Source organism: Micropterus salmoides, unplaced genomic scaffold (assembly GCF_014851395.1).
Source record: "Micropterus salmoides isolate LMB-PRFRI ecotype aquatic unplaced genomic scaffold, ASM1485139v1 Ms_hic_scaffold_3, whole genome shotgun sequence".
Lineage (NCBI taxonomy): Eukaryota > Metazoa > Chordata > Actinopteri > Centrarchiformes > Centrarchidae > Micropterus > Micropterus salmoides.
The window spans coordinates 33801244-33817784 of record NW_024042261.1 but is presented as its reverse complement, the minus strand read 5'-3'; the positions used below and the strand labels follow the sequence as shown (position 1 = coordinate 33817784).

General features: G+C 38.6%; 4 protein-coding genes across 6 annotated transcripts; 2 read left to right on the top strand and 2 right to left on the bottom strand.

Moving 5' to 3' along the window:
• Window positions 1–1390: 1390 nt before the first annotated feature.
• LOC119882741 (2-oxoisovalerate dehydrogenase subunit alpha, mitochondrial-like) lies at window positions 1391–2891 on the top strand. The gene is made up of 4 exons (XM_038692976.1): window positions 1391–1588; window positions 1702–1788; window positions 1873–1981; window positions 2701–2891. The coding sequence occupies exons 1-4, from the start codon at window positions 1415–1417 to the stop codon at window positions 2874–2876; spliced, it is 546 nt and encodes a 181-aa protein (XP_038548904.1). The 5' UTR covers window positions 1391–1414; the 3' UTR covers window positions 2877–2891.
• LOC119882742 (2-oxoisovalerate dehydrogenase subunit alpha, mitochondrial-like) lies at window positions 2876–5761 on the top strand. Its single transcript, XM_038692977.1, has 3 exons — window positions 2876–3004; window positions 3346–3442; window positions 5338–5761. Exons 1-3 carry the CDS (start codon window positions 2896–2898, stop codon window positions 5468–5470), a joined length of 339 nt encoding a protein of 112 aa, XP_038548905.1. The 5' UTR covers window positions 2876–2895; the 3' UTR covers window positions 5471–5761.
• Window positions 5762–5892: 131 nt separating this feature from the next.
• Window positions 5893–9515, bottom strand: b3gnt2l (UDP-GlcNAc:betaGal beta-1,3-N-acetylglucosaminyltransferase 2, like). Of its 3 annotated transcripts, none has more exons than XM_038692973.1 (3): window positions 9395–9515; window positions 7581–7669; window positions 5893–7447 (listed from the first exon to the last, which is right to left on the bottom strand). In XM_038692973.1, the coding sequence occupies exon 3, from the start codon at window positions 7371–7373 to the stop codon at window positions 6249–6251; it is 1125 nt and encodes a 374-aa protein (XP_038548901.1). In that variant the 5' UTR covers window positions 7374–7447; window positions 7581–7669; window positions 9395–9515; the 3' UTR covers window positions 5893–6248. The 3 variants fall into 3 exon arrangements, with proteins under 3 accessions (XP_038548901.1, XP_038548902.1, XP_038548899.1); XM_038692974.1 differs by having other exon boundaries at window positions 7609–7669; XM_038692971.1 differs by having other exon boundaries at window positions 5893–7669.
• Window positions 9516–9642: 127 nt separating this feature from the next.
• Window positions 9643–15251, bottom strand: napab (N-ethylmaleimide-sensitive factor attachment protein, alpha b). Its single transcript, XM_038692975.1, has 11 exons — window positions 15032–15251; window positions 13860–13939; window positions 13654–13770; window positions 13017–13063; window positions 12841–12918; window positions 12684–12739; window positions 12432–12516; window positions 12232–12336; window positions 12081–12149; window positions 11129–11179; window positions 9643–10865 (listed from the first exon to the last, which is right to left on the bottom strand). The coding sequence occupies exons 1-11, from the start codon at window positions 15127–15129 to the stop codon at window positions 10764–10766; spliced, it is 888 nt and encodes a 295-aa protein (XP_038548903.1). The 5' UTR covers window positions 15130–15251; the 3' UTR covers window positions 9643–10763.
• Between the last annotated feature and the right edge of the window lie 1290 nt (window positions 15252–16541).

Genomic DNA, 16541 nt, shown 5'->3' with positions numbered 1-16541 from the left:
GGTAAGAGGAATCCATTTGGGCTAAAGTGTTTGGGCAGAAAAAACAGCTGGACGAAAACTCACCAAAATTTGCCACATAGGTTGCAAATTCAATCCACTACTCAGGCAAAAAGAAAAAAGGCCCTTATTGACCTCATGGTGGCGCTATAACTATTAACTTTGTGTTTTTGCAATTATCTCGAAAACGGCTTAATTTAGAGTCAGTCTTCATTCTTCTTCATTATTTTAATCTCTGGATTCATCTGCATCTTTGCTCCAATGGTGTTCTGCTCTAAAAATGTCAAATTATATGAATTCTTATCTCTTTTCTCTAAAACCTATTTTTGCAAACTCGTCCCAGACGGTTTCCCCAATCGACCTGAAACTTTGGCGGGATCATCTATGAAAGTCGCTGATCAAAAGTTATCAAAAGAATTGCGTACAGGATGGCTACAGTGCTAAGCACTGCCCCCTCTGCTTAAAAGTGTTTGTGCAACTTAAATTTAAACCTTTGGAAACACGAAACAGGTGGATTGAACATTTCACCTTGTAATCAGGGAGACTACATATAATGACACTGATATCAAGGTGACGCTGTAAATATCAAGTTTGCTTAATCAGTTCATTCTGTTACATTTTTTAAACTTTGTCTTCCAAGACTATGGAAGAGCTATATTCACGCCTTCAAAATGTTATAACTCTGACAGGGTTAATTTGGGTGTGCAGATTTTACTCTGTAGACTGTGATAGCGCAGTAGTTAAATTTAAGGAAGTGATTCCATCAGCTTTTTATTCATTACTATATCTCAGTGTAACACAGAACTCCTATCACTGTTTTGTCAAAGGATTTTTCCAGCAGCAGGGGCAGGCCACATATTGAGCCATGTATTCCTACAGCCCTCAGTAGTAAGGACTTCATGAGCTTCTTTAATGATAAAATCATAATTATTAGAGACAAAATTCACTAGGTCCTGTCCTCTACTGTCACCGACTTATCTCTAAACTCAGGAATGTTAGAAACAGCTGTAAAACCTCCATCTTTACCAACTAACTTAAAGATTTCTTCATCTAAACTATCAACCTGCCTCTTGGAGGTACCTAGAAGTAGCTGTAATTTAACCTCTTATTAAAAAGCTCCTTTCTCTCCAAAATCCTTGAGAAAGCAGTCGCCAAACAATTGTGTGACTTTCTACATAGCAATAGTTTATTTGAGGATTTAGCACAGAGACAGCACTGGGGAAAATTTATAATGAGCTTCTAATTGCATCAGATAAAGGACTTGTCAGTTTCCCCTTCTGTCTCAGCTGAGCAGCTCCAGGGTTTTTTCTTTGGATGTCATTATTAAGAATAAGATGAATGTCCCGTTGTGGGCAGGCCTTTCTTTGCCACAGTGAAGTTTGTTAATAAATAATGCTTGTTTTCAATCTGACAGGCCATGCAGCAGCAGCAGCCCTTTGACTCATCACTGGAGAAGCCACAGTTCCCTGGAGCATCAGCCGAGTTTGTGGATCAGCTTGAGTTCATCCAGCCCAATGTCATCTCTGGGATCCCAGTGTATCGGGTGATGGACAGGCAGGGCAATATCATCAACCCCTCTCAAGACCCCCAGGTACAGTTAGCCTGCCTACACCTGTGGCTATTAAAAGTGGCACTATAAAATCCACTTCTGAAACACTTTGTTGGGCCAGTGATAATTTGTCAGTGTGTTTGTTTGCTGCTCAGCTCTCCAAAGAGACAGTTTTGAACTTCTATCAGAAGATGACTCTGCTGAACACAATGGACCGCATTCTTTATGAGTCACAGAGACAGGTACATTTTTCCTCGTGCATTTCCAGGTTTAACCATTGAACAGCTAAAGAGTGTAAATGGGGGACTGAGAAGTTTCTGTTGCAGGGCCGGATTTCCTTCTACATGACCAACTATGGCGAGGAGGGGACACACATTGGTAGTGCTGCTGCTCTGGACTCAAACGACCTGGTGTTTGGTCAATACAGAGAAGCTGGTAAGGATCAGACAGATGTGGTTGTAGACAGACATAGATCCCTTTTTGGATGTAGGGTTACTTTTTTAAAGTTCTGGCAGCAGTTTACTTACCTTAACATTTATTTTTATATCTCATTTCGGTTGGAGGTGACATGACAATTGGCTTGTTAGTAGTGATATTATGTGGTAGAAGTAGTGTAGTGTTGATATTATGTACTTGTAAGGATATAATGCCATAATGCCAAAGCTCTGCTCCAAGCTCGTTAGGCTGTTTAAAAAGTGTGCTCGCTTTGGAGCACAATATGTGAATGATGGTATTTGATGTAACCAGTGCTTAATTCAGTCAGTTAATTACATGACATGTTTGCAATACACCCATGTCAAACTGCATTAGTCATTCAGTTCCTCAGTGTCATTCAGATAAACCAGAAAGTCAGCCTTTACATTCACATTGTTCAGATCACATTTCATTTGCAGGTATTGTATAATAATCTATTGTTCCAGCAATGTAGTATGTTAAGTGGTGATTTCAATAGCAGTTTCATTTTAGAACTAGTTTCAAATACTCAACCATTCAGAAATCCTTTTTTCACCGTTCATTTACCACACAGCACTACTGTTGTTGCTTGTTTTATTGTATCTTTGGGAAATCAGTCCAAGGGAAGAAAATGTCCATCAGTTGCCCAGGTTTTCTTGTGTTGTGTGTGACAGCGTTATAATTCCTATGCGGCCCTGCAGGAGTGCTGATGTATCGTGGTTTTCCTCTGGATTTGTTCATGGCTCAGTGTTACGCCAACGCTGATGACCTCGGAAAGGGCCGTCAGATGCCTGTCCACTATGGCTCCAGAGATCTGAACTTTGTCACCATCTGGCCACTCAGATTCCTCAGTGAGCTGTCCATCTGTGTGTTGTGAATAGGCGGGTGAAGCTTCGATGCTTTCTTTTCACTTTCCACTACCAAAAAAAGATGTGAAGCTTCGAGGCTTCAAACACAGCCAGAACGGCGATTGGTGGCACATAAAATTTACAGTAGCCCTTCAAGGTACTTCTGATTTTAGCTGTTTTAGTTTATTTGTATAGTACCTATAACATGTGTTCAATAAAAGTCCAAGAAACCTGCATGCTATCATTAAATACTTTTCTTCAGGCTCATGCATTTTAACGTCATAGTTATTAACATTTCATATGAGTTGTGATGTGATATTCATTAAATCAACCTATTACTTTTATTACATAGTATTATGAGATGTAAATTTTATTTTCATTGCCAAATATTTCAACTATATCCTTTCTTCTTATCCCTCTAAGCTCTAACAAGGGTTGGAATCAACCGCTCATCCCTACTTGTGTGTTAACCTCTCCAGTCATGCATGTGTGTTTCAGCGGCTGGAGCTGCATATGCAGTCAAGAGAGGGAACATGAACCGTGCTGTAATCTGTTATTTCGGAGAGGGAGCAGCCAGCCAAGGAGACGTGCCAAGGTAGTTATCCCCCTGCCAAATTATTTGTATCCCACTATAACTACTGCTGGGAAAATAGAAACTTCTCCATATTCACCCCTGTTATTAGTCATGATGTGAAGTATAGCCTACACATAATTAAATACTTGATGGTAGGCTATCATCTGTGCATTATGGAGAGGGAAACATATTTTGGCAGACTGCATGTCCAGCCTGGTAGGACCAATAGGCTACTGTTATCGCTTTTTGTGTAGGCCTATGAAAAGTTCTGTTTAAATGCAATGCATTATTAAGTTGTTATGATAATAATTTACCCTTTAAGGAGGGGGGCAATTTCCAGCAATATCCAAAGGCCATGCAATGGAAACATGGATTACAAGGACAAAATATTGTCTACAATGCTGCATTCAGTTTAATGTACATTTCGAGTCCAGGAGATGTAACGTTGAGGCGAGCAAAGTGTTAAACTGATTACAGTGATGTTGATACAGTACCGTAATAAAACAATACTAAAACGATAGAATAAACAATCCACATTCATTCGCTTTGATGAAGTCCAAAGTCCGCCTTCACCGCTGGCAGGGGAAACACTTTCTGTCGGGGATAACTTTGGCACCACACATTCTCTGATTATACAGCTGCCCGTGGTCCAGGTTATGGCATGCTGTCCATCCGTGTAGATGGTAATGATGTGTTTGCTGTGTACAATGCTACAAAGGACTTAGTGTTGAGAAATATCTGGAATATAAAGTTGCCAGAAGGACCCTTCCCCTGACTTGTTGACTCGCTGGAGGATCGAAATGACTTCCTTTTCCTTTAATATCACTTGGGCAGGTGTCTTTCCTGCACAGACAGAGTCACATTCATTACCGATAGTCCATTGGTTTAGTATTGCGCTCCCATAGTATCATTGGAATCATGGTGAACAGTTTAAAAAAAGGATCAAAATGTAGCAGAACCAGAGATGTTTTCTTTGGGTGTTATGCTAGTAGCAGTTAGTAAAATCAGTGGAGTTGCAGGGAGCTTGGTAATTACAATACAGAGCTAGATTAAATAAATAAATTTACTTTGGTAGTGCAGCACTTTGTGTACACACTGGCAAATCAAACAAACTGACAAAAGATGACTAATTCGAGCAATCATAAGCAAATAGAAAAGAATATTACTCTTTAAACAAGTCTTTTTCTTTTCCATTTTACAAATCAAAAAGAGACAACACAACAAAATAATGAACAGAACATTTGAAAGCCATTTCAATCCTTGCATCAATGTCACACCCAGCCACATGTGGCCAGGAAAGTAAACAAGCAGGAACAACCTCACCAACGAATTGAAGAAGTTCAATGTACCTGGACACACAAACAGAATAAAAAGAACATACAAAGAATGTGCATCTGATGTGCTAGTTAAATACAGGTTTTGTTTTTATGTCTGTGGTCATTACAGCAGTTGCTTACTACACTAAATTGTCAATCCTGCCTGTAGTGATGCACAAATTAAGATTAAAAGATAACAATGGAAAGGAAATTGCAGGGAGAGTAAAAAATCCTAAAAGGCTGATTCATGACCTCTACTAATTAATAGAAAATAAATATAAATAAAAAAACAATATTTACAATGTTAAAGAGAATAAAAATGGATAAGAGGACATTTTAAAAATGTCCTCTTATCTGAAAAGTGGAGTTACATAAATTAGGACCTGTAGCCTACAAATATTATTCAAAAGTGACTTGTTTGTAAGATGTTTGGAAAGCTTGAGATTATATAAAATATTTTAAACTTTAAGGAGTGACTTAAAGGTTGTGGATGCGGTGACGGGGTTTATAAATCAGTTGCAATTCTACCAAAGATTTTTGACAAGGAACATTTGGTGCACACAAGCCCATTTAAGAAAAATAATTCTGTTCATTCTTCAGAATTGGCCACCACAGCACCAGTGACGACAGCTCAGCTTACTGTTCGGTGGATGAGGTGAACTACTGGGATAAGCAGGACCATCCCATCTCAAGACTGAGACATTACATGACGGCCTATGATTTTTTTTTTTAGATTTACTGTCAGTAGTGAAGCTCCTATGTACGTGCTTAAAATCACACTTCTTTTCACAGTAATTTAAAGGTCATCAATGTTCTTGTGCAGCAAAAACCTGCTGGTGCAGTTTGAATACATTATGCCTACAGACGTAACACACAAATCAAGCAATAAATGGTGGAAGTTTACCCCTGTTGTGTATGTTCCCTCTGTTGTAACTGTCCTCTTCAGTGATTATTGGATTTAACAGGTTTCCTTGTGTATCATTGGGGTGACTGATTTAACTTGTGTTAAAGAACCTATTTTGATGGTTTTAGTATAGTATATACACATTTATGTTTGTATGTTGTAGTGCTGTTACACACCAAATCCCAGAACTGTACTCCTTTCTAGCTCATGTTTCATTTGGTGTTGTGGAAAATAAACTGTAGAACTTTCTGTTGTCTTGGTTGAATTGTTTTTATTGAAGTTCAGTAGGAAAATAGAAATTGCACAACAGAGGGAGAAGGGGTTAATCTAAAAAAAAGGGGTTTAAATTAACTTGGCTGTAAAATATTTTTACCCTTGATGCACACAGGACCCACCAAAAATGCTGAATGCATCTTTAGCTTTGCAAGGTTAAAAATGGGTGTACATTTTTAACCTTGCAAAGCTAAAGAAGTCCTGATAAAACTTAAAAGGCTGCTTAACTACACATTTCCTTTTTTTTTTTTTATGCCAACAGTTCAGATTCGTTGCAAGATGTCAACAGTGGACAGTACAAAACCCACAATCATCTTTATCTCACCAGTCCTGTTCAACAAGTCAATAAAGGGCTGTGAATGCCCTTCCACAGCTTTATTAGCTGGTGTGGAGAGCGCCTGTGAGTCAGAATAAGATGTTTATATACACACAGATTCTCGCGATCCTGCTCCTTGATGTCAAAGGTCTGAAAGCTTGTGTGTGCCTCAGGAGAAACTCCCAGAGCCATAAAACACATCCCAGTGTAGACATCGTCGATGGGGAAGAAAGGAATGACATGTGAAACTGAATATAGGGGTTGCAGCAATGCACCAGAGAAAAGAAAACCACCTCCACCAGCATAAGCAGGGTATGGGCCGTCATAGAAGCTCAGAGGAATGTAGTATTTGCTTTTAGGATCTCTGAGGGGACTCGCTGTGCCTATAACATGTCCAACATACAACTGAGAGGATTTTGAAGGCTCCAGAGACTGCAGGTAGCTGAGTAATCCTGGTGTGTTGACAAATACATCATCATCCCCGCTAAAGATGAAGGAGACATGACGACAGTTTGTCAGTGTCCACTGGAGGAACGCGTTCATTTTGAGTGTCAGATTCAGGAAGGATTCATGGAAGTCCCACTGCAGGAGGTCCCCAAAATGTCTTGCTTCAAACGACAGCAGTGAGTTGAGGTCAGGGTCATCCTGTGGGGAGCTACCCAGGAGAAACACTGTGCGCACTTTTGGTCTACTCTGATTCACTGCCTCTCGAGCCCAGGTCTCCCGCACCGCCTGTCTCTGCTCAAAGTTTCCAGGAACTGACTTGATGGCAAAAAGCAAGAAGGTCTGCTTGTCTCCCTCCTCTTCAGCGGAGATGCACTTGTTGGGTTGATTGATCAGGACTGGAGGGGACCTGCAGTTCATGCCTTGCAAAAAGTCCCGGATTAAGACAGGGTAGGAGGAGAAGTCGTGCACATTGGTTTGCAGAAGCTCTAGATTTGTCTCCCTGCAGCGAGACCACTTTGAGGCATGTCTGAAAGGATTTCCTCCCTTGTCCAGATTCAGGAGACCTGAATACAGCATACGGTTCCAGAACGCGTCATTCTGAGTGATTGTATTTTTGAAACCATCAGAAACAGACACACTGTGGACATCTGGTTGAGGCGTGGTGAAGATGTCCTGCTTGGAGGGTTGTGTTGTCATAGCAGGGTTGTGGAACCAGAGGCTGCGATTCTTCAGGCCGTCCTCTGCTCTGGCCCTCTGAGTGTAGGTTATCTCTAGGTGTAGGGTTGAGTAGAAGAAGATCAGAAATAAAGTGACGAGGAGAACCATAGCAACGAATGTTTGAATAAGTCTCATTGGCCCAAGGTAAGTACACAAAGCTGTGGTGTGTTGTTCCTACAAATTAACCATATTTTGGGGGATATGGTCCTGGGACCTGGTGTGTTATTGTCTTTAGGTCACACAGACTCTGCCAGTAGGTGACACACTGGAAGTACCTGCCAACAGAAAGAAGTGACAGTACACCTTAATGAAAATTAGCACATCACAAACTTCACATCCTTGAACCTCAGTGGAAATTAACAATATAGTACAGTAGCTACTTAATGTAAATTGTGAGTTATATTGCTGGATGTTGCGGTCATTTTGTCAAACACCACTTAAAGAGCTGAAATAATGGAAGCACATTTTATTCAAAAATAAAACCCTGTTGACCAAAAATGTTATTTTTCAGTTTGAAATTTACATATTAAAATAAATTAGCATACATTTACTTTTATATTCTCATATTTTGTGTTTATTCAGAGTTCCAGTACATATAAAAAACAAAATAAAGACTGACAAGACCTGACAAAACAAGACAGAACCAAACAAATCGGGCTCCTACAGACAAACTGTAGCCTACATTGTTTTCCTGTTGGTATGTTAAATCAAAAGCAAATTGAAATGTGATTAGATCACTACTCTCTATTCAGATCTTAATAGTTTATTTATAAAATATTTTGATTTTATATATAACACACTATGGCCTAAACAACAAATTAATCTCATTATCTGAAGGCGGCCTTGTTTGCAACATTAATCAGGCCTGTATAGCATAAATAGGCCTGCAACAAAAGCACTAGTCAGCAGGTTATTCTATTGGGATTCAATTGAACACAGTGTCTCTAGTGTTTAATTAGGAGCAAACTGGTTTTACAAATAACAATTGAGAGAAATCACTCCTTTATTTCACTCTTGCCAAAAGGGGATCTCCCATTTACAGCAATAGATATTGTGTGATAATAGCAAAGGCATGTCTTTGTGAAAATTTAACGTTTCTTTTAATAAAATAATCACAACTGTGGCCAAAGAAGTGGTTGTAGTTTTATCAGCCATGACATGATTACACGCAGTAGACTACTATTGTTTTAGATGCTTTTTGTGTTTGGTAGGCATGTCTGATTTCATTATTTATATTTTGGAAAGTGTAAATAGGCAATCTATTTTGTAATTATCGTAATGTCTACTATAATTATCGTTATTTACCTTCTTTGTGCCATACTATATCTAACGCAGTCTGTGGGAGCGATGACAGGCAGATAGGCTACCATGAAATGCACTTTTGCACTGGCCAGAAAGTGATTGCGGCTCCAAAGTGTGACTTTGACAAAGTGGTTCTTTCTGCCTCGAAGTGACTTGATCTCATTCTTAACTGTAATGTTTGACAGATTACAGCTCACCTATAAGTTATCCGCTGCCTTAGACACGTGAGCTCCCGCGGAAATCGGTTTTAAAACGTTTTTAAGGATTTAAATAGCCAGACAACTCAATTAAAAAGCATAAACTTGACTAGACTTTACAAGCAAACAGTTACATTGAGACCTACTAGAAGAGGTTTCAACCCTCCTCCAAGACACTTTCAGTTCTGACTGACTTGTACGGAAACTCTGTTTAACCTCTGTTGAGTTGTTTGCCAAGATGATCGATATGATTCCTGTGTGCTCCAGGATGATGGTCGAGCCACTTGAGGCTTCTTGTTACAACAGCCAGGAGCACTAACGAACCATATCGATCATCTTGGCAAACAACTCCAGAGGAATGAGGGACGAAACGTCTTCTAGTATCTTCAACCAATTCAAGGTGCCCTTGATTTTAACCTTCCCTAGATAACTATGACCTGGATGACTGAGAACCTTCACTGACAGCTTATAAATTAATAAATAGTTTTATAAAATACTTACTAAACCCAAAATGACCGCCGACAGAGCAAATGCAGAAAGATATGTTTGAAGTGGCCAACGAAAATAGTATCCAGGTGCAGTCAGGTCCTAACAACGGGGAAACACGTGCACAAAACGTCAGGATTTCGTTTTAATGGAAAGGGGTGGGGCAACGAGATGGTTACATCAGGTGCAGGTCTGTACATGAATTAGGTGATCAGGTGATCACTTCACACAGGGGAGCATGCGGGTACAGGCCTCGTCCAGGATGCTGTGTGTCTGCGACAGGTTTATTTAAATGTTCGACAGAAAACATCACTGATATACAAATGATTTAAGACCAATTGTCTATTGACAACATCATTAGGAGGGCACATGAGCACAGTGTTCAGATCAGTAAAGCTCCTTTTTCTTCAATGTATTGCATTTCGTGCAGGCCATTTTTTTCAGCCTGATTAGTTATGACAGAAAAAGAACACAAATCAGACAATCACAAAAAAAACAAAAAAAACACACTTCAGGAATAACTCCTATACAGTGGGAAACGGCTGCGCTACTACTCTCAGCCATACCAAACCATGCAAATGTTCACAAAGGTGGTGAGCTTCTTTCACCTTCTTTTATGGATTAAAGCACTTTCAATGGAAATTTAAAAAAAACAAACAACTAGCAAATTAATTGAAAAAGTTCCTAAAAGTATGATTAATTATTATTTTTTCATCAAATCTAGCTGTTCACATCCTGAGAATTTCCCAGTATAAGGCAGAGTGGGTATTTGCAGTGGATTAACCTCAGAAACCCTTGGCCTCTCTGCTTGGAGAGGAGCTCTGCAGCCGAGATGAAGTGCTGTTTAATTAGAGGTGCCCTGATATGACCTACAATACTCACAAAAGCACCAAAAACCTGTGTGTGCTTTTACATATATTGGCATTTTGGTCAGTTGAGTTTATTTAAATTCTCGAAAATATATTTTGTAAATCGAAGTGTTGGTATATTGACATCCTCTCATCCATTTTATAACAAGAACATTTTAATAAAATCTTTATTATATCAATGTGCTGGTACGAGTGTTTTGGTATTACAGCCCATTTATGAATAACTAATGTTGGGCTAATACCTTTATCTAAACAATATACAACTAACATAATGTGTGCAATGGGCACTCAGGGAAATAGTGTTTATCCTCTAAAGACAATTTTTGGAGCATTGTGGATTAAAAAGGCAAGAAAATAATACCGCAGAGGGTAGGAAAGAAACATTCCATCTTTGAAGGAAAATGAGGGTTCATGGTCAGAACAAAAGACCGCTGCTAGAATGGAAGTGAGAGGCTCAAGGCAAAACAAGGACGCAAGTCGGTTGTTGTCGGCTTGAAGACGAACACAGAAGGAAGTCAGCGAAGGTCACTCTCATCGTCCTGTATGGTTTTCTTGATGCGGAGAAGCATGGTGGTGAGCCATTGGTCCAACCGTGAAATGGTGTCGTATTCCTTCACCTGAGAAATGAGTAGTAATGTGATGCATTTAAACATTCTATGTTTGTTTTTCAAACACACACAAAACGCTAGATGACATGAAGAGTTTTTGTCAAGAAACAGATATTAATTTTTCAGGAGCGAGACAGTTCAAACGGACACATTCTGATTTAAACTGATTTATAAGGAAGACCACTACATACTGCTGCAGAAACTTCAAATAACTCAGAGCAAGAACCGTAGCTACATGTCTTTATTCTGCTGAAAGAAAACTGTCCACTCACCGAGTCAGTATAGGCTTCCACATTCTGTTCTTCATATGCATCTAGAAGTTTCTGGTTGGATTAAAAAAACCACAACACATTTCTTTTAAATTAGGCTGCCCACAGACAAGAACACACCTGGGGGTGAAAGTATTTGTGACACAACTGAGATGCCAAAACAACAGGCTATATACTCGATGTCTGCATGCTCGAAAATTTATCAAAATTTATTACTACTTCCACAGTTTTTTAAAAACACAAGCATGACGTTCTTACACTAATCAGAATTGTTGGTGGAAGTGGAAGTGATACTGCCCCGAGCGCTTCCTGTAGTGCATTGCCGTTAGAAATAAACAACCAGAAATTTTCCTAATATGAAGATTGCTCTCTCCCTTAAACGGCATCTATGCAACGATCTATTCACGTCGACAAATTTTTATTTCGACGTCGTCTATTACATGGACTAATAACAGCCTAGCTGACTGGTGATTTTGTTGTGATGCTGGGGAGGGCGAAATCTTGTTGAGGAACATTTTGCATGAAGTTAATTACAGTTTAACTTTTTTTCCTCCCGATTACTAGCACATAAGCAAGGTCAACTTTTATTCATTTCTTGTTTATTTGACAGGGACAAACACATGGGACATTGCTTTTTAAAATATAGAAAGTAGATGTCATGCAAACAGATTTCTAGTCATGACTAATTTACAACTCCGGTCCCTGGTTTGGAGACCAGAGCACAAAGAAGCAGAAGGTAGTTGTAAGGTTTAGTTTACTTAAATTCTGTAAAATATATTTTGTAAATCAAAGTGTCGGTAAATTGACATCAAGAACATTTTAATAAAACCTTTATTATATGTGTGCTGGTATGAGTATTTTGGTTTTGCAGCCCATTATGAGTAACTAATGTTGGGCCAATACCTGTATCAAAACCATATACAACTAACATAATGTGCGCAATGGGCACGCCTACCTTCAACAGCTTGCATTCTCGAGAGTCTGAAAAGGCGGGAAACATTTCTTCGTACTTCTGCACAGCAAGCTGGGTGACAAAGGGATAAATATTAGGACAGTGGCTAGTGTTTCACATTGTGTACATAGACAAGTTCTGCGTTATGGCTTACTTTTGCATTCAGCATGTCTACGCAGAAGTGACAGAGCGCTGCCTTGAAGAAGTGATCCTTGGCACTGTATTTCAGGAGCGTACTGTCCATTGCATGAGTTCCGACCTAAATTTCAAAAGTATAATTTGTTTGTTCTGTTACTACACACCCTAAAGCTACTGATAACATTTTTAGATAAAGGCTGGTAGGCGTTATTTCACCTGTTCATAGATCTCAATCGCTTTTGGGTACTGCTCCAGCTGAGCTGCGTAGGTCGCTACTTTGAGAAGGCACTTGTTTGCTGAACTGTAAACGAAAATCAAGGAACGTCTCAGTCAATCATAAAACAAATATGTAAAATGAAAATATTGCATTCATCAGAAACAGCCCCCCAAAAAACAAACAAGCCCTTAAAACATCCCACACCAAAAGCAAACAAGAGAAAATCCTGATAATATAAAAATATAAGTTACCTGGTGGATTCTTCACCTTTGTAATAATCTGCTGCCTGTTCATAATGAGCAATGGCCTGGAATGGAAATTGGACATAAGGCGTAAATAAAGTTTTCTTATGTAAGAATCTGCCGTGGGATAACATAATAAACATGAAACACAGATCTTTCACCTGACCTTGTCAATGTCCACCAGCTCTGTCTCATATATTTCAGCAATGGTGATGTGATGTTTGGCTGCAATGGTGAAGCGCCCCTACAAAACAACAACAACAAACAAAACAGTGTCACATAAGTAAATCAGATGCAAAACAAAAAAAGGAACTAAAAAGTGTTCCCTGTCCATAAACTCACCATATCAGTGTATATCTCAATAGCTCGGTTTAGGCAGTTTATGGCCTCTGTTGACAAAAACAATTAGACATTAGGGCTGGGAAATAAAACAATACTGATAATTATAGCAATATAATCTTCCTCAATAACAATATGACAAATGTTCAATATATCGTCAATAAATATTTAATTCATTAGAATCACGAACGAATTAGCAATTGATTTTTCTATTAAGATGTTTATTTTGTTGAGGAAAAGGGACTGAAAAAAGATTTACTAATTATATATTTAAAAAAAAAGATTTTATCATAATTGTTTTAAATATTCTATCTCAGATACGTGAGGTGATCTACTATTTGGCATCAAGAGTTTGTCACGTTCTAACCATAAAGTATAGTTTAAGTTCATTCATGGGCAAAAATGAGCCTTTGAACTTATTAAGAAATACTTACTTAAGAAATAATGATTTGACATTTATCATAATTATCAATATCGAATAATATGAAATGTTCTATTTTGTGATAACATTTTTGGCCATGTTGCCTAGCCCAACATGACATGTTCTAAGGCCACTTCAATGTAAGTATTTAAAGTGAATTCACATCAAAAGAACAATAAACTTTCCAAGACCAACAAAGATTAGAAGCAACCAGATTACCCTGTGGATCTGCTTTTTTGAAGGCATTTCCAGCATCTATGAAGTTAGTTGCTGCATCGTGTTTGCTCTGCATCTGGAGGTGAAGGCGAGCAGCTTGGGAAAATGCATTTCCTGCAGCTGAAAACAAAATGTTGCATGTTAAAGAATTAAAAGTCTTTTTGGCAATCATTAAACTTGTTTATTCAACCTGTAGTTATTATTCTTACCACACCAATTTTTGGCCATTTTGTACATGTTGGCTGCCCTCACATACAAGTCACAGGCCTCTTCCATTTTTGAAGAACTCCTGTGTGACAGCAAATTTGTTTAGTTAAACAAGCCTTATACAGACTTTTGCTTGAGGGTATCATTTATTTTTTATGTTTTTTAAAATAAAATGTATTTAACACAGGTTTCTTGTCATAATAGGCTGTAACACCCAATGACGGTAGAGGTTCACAACTGATCATGTATCGCAAAGGTGGCTCCACCTAGTGGTCATATCCAGCACCGACATCATGCTGCTAAAGTGTTGAATCTTCAGGGATTGCAACACCAAGTTCTACTTAATGAATGAGCCATATTGTGCTGAATATACTGATTTCAGAAAATAGGTTTACTAATACCATGATAATAATAATAATAATAATAATAATAATCATATTACCAAATCCAATTATATGGACACTTGCATCTTCAAGCTTTACCAGAATCTGACATAAACTCCTACTGCATTTCATACTCATATGGTTGCTCTGGGCATGTATGTACATTTCTGGGTCAGATACCCACTTCTTAGCTGTACTGATTGATGGGGGTTTATTTTACTTATCATCTAACCCGATCCATTGTGCTATTATGATTAAACAATGTGCTCGACATGTGATTTGCACCTACCAACTGAGTGACCTTGTACATTTCCCCCAGTAGGTCGCGCTACAGCTGCAACACCGAGGCTAATATTCACTATCCTTGCATTGTTAGGTGTGAATCACTTGAAATGTTTAACGACTTTATCGTAGATTACAACATCGTCAGCACCTGATATAATAAAGAAATCCTTAAACAGACATTGCAGAAATTGGCATTGTGTACTTCAGCCTCGTTTACTGCTGCACACAGCTATATTTTAGACGTTACCGTTAATTATTCTCAGATACGTGATCAGCAGTGACCTGAAGGGAGATACAGCTACATAAATAGCTGAGTTAACATCGTTAACCATAATAACTTAAGGTAAACCTAGATACAGTGAATCAGTGAGGAATAAAATCAAGAATTGACTTTTATCCTGCCTTAAGATATGGTGGTTACTGGTCAACTAGCTAACGTTACCTTCCGCTTATTTGGCCCGTAGCTTGACAAAATTAGCTTAATAGTAGCTAGCTGACATACTCACCCAAACAGCGCCCCGAAAAACGACTGCGACGACTTCATTTTCTTTTCAGCCTCGGCCACCAAAGCCATTGCTTCCTTTTCTTTGCCACTGTTGTCCATTTTTCGTGTCACTGGTCCGATTTTTCAGGAGAAACGAAGAAATGCGAAAGTCAACAAACTTGCTAACCAGTGCTAACAGCGAAGCAGCGATTTTGGTTGGTTTGTCTTGTCACAGCACCTTTGTCACGTGACACCGGAGCAGGGGAACCACTACTGCTGCGTTCAGGTACTCTTCGTAAGCTCCAACATCCGTCTTCCCCAAGCATAACATCCACCTCAATATAGACATTAGAGAGAGAAAAATGGTGAAGTCTAGTACACTTGAAAGAAAGACATGTTTAGATATAGCCAGGCAATTGCTGTTTTAACAAATTTCCCCCTGTATGCCGCGCCTAAATGAGGTTTTCTTGTTTTCTCTTCTGTGGCCTTTTTGCTCCATTAGGACCCCCTTTTTGACCCCCTTTTTGACTATTTGTTTTTGGTTGGATTGTTTATTATAGGACTCTTTCTTTCATTTACATAGACAATAATTACATTGTAGCCTACCTACTGATAAATGTTTGTTGTTTTTTTCTTTTCCCCCTATCAGAGTGTCAGTCACATGAGCATTTCTTTTGATGCTGTCGAATCAGAAGTGGTTCGGACACCAAACGACCTAAATGTTGAAAACTGATTGGGGTTTAATTAACTACCTAACTGTGATATAACAGCCAAATGTTATCCACACTATGGTGTAAATTACGATGATAAACACCATTCATTTATTATACTGTCAAACAACAACTTCTCTGTTAGGCCTATATCATTTGTTTGTTTTATTTCTTAACACTTGAAGGCACTGTGTGATAAATGTATCTACAAAATAATGATGCTGGTTTTGTTGTGAGCTGCTGCTTTTACTTGATTATCTAATTTATGAAGCAATGCATAAATGCCACATCTGAATGAACCACAAAAATATCCCCTCTAATGAACATCTAACCAGACCTACATGCATCCGTTTGATGTACCACCCTTAAAGGTTGCGAGGTGCTGGAGCCCATCCCTGACCGGTTAGACAATCATTAGCCTATTAACCTAACCCTGCATGCCTTTGGCCTGTGGAAGGAAACTGGAGCTGATACACCCAGAGAGCACAGACAAAGTTGACACAGAAGTTCAAATAATCCTTCTTGCTGTGCATTTATTTGTCTTGTTAAGCTAAAGGCTATATTTCATGTAGGCTAATGATTATTCATATAAGTAAATTATGTAAAGAAAGTTGTAGAAGTAGAGTAAGAGGTCTTTATTTTCTCTAAGGATTCTTATTTACTCTGCTGCAAATAAATTATTTGGTATTTTGATGTAATTGTCTCTGATCTCTTTATAATTCAGTGTATGATACTGTAGGTTTTATGCACAAAATATGTAAAGAAGTTAAATAAAAAAGAGAATGAAATGTAGCCCATACATCTGTCCCTGTCAACATTTCC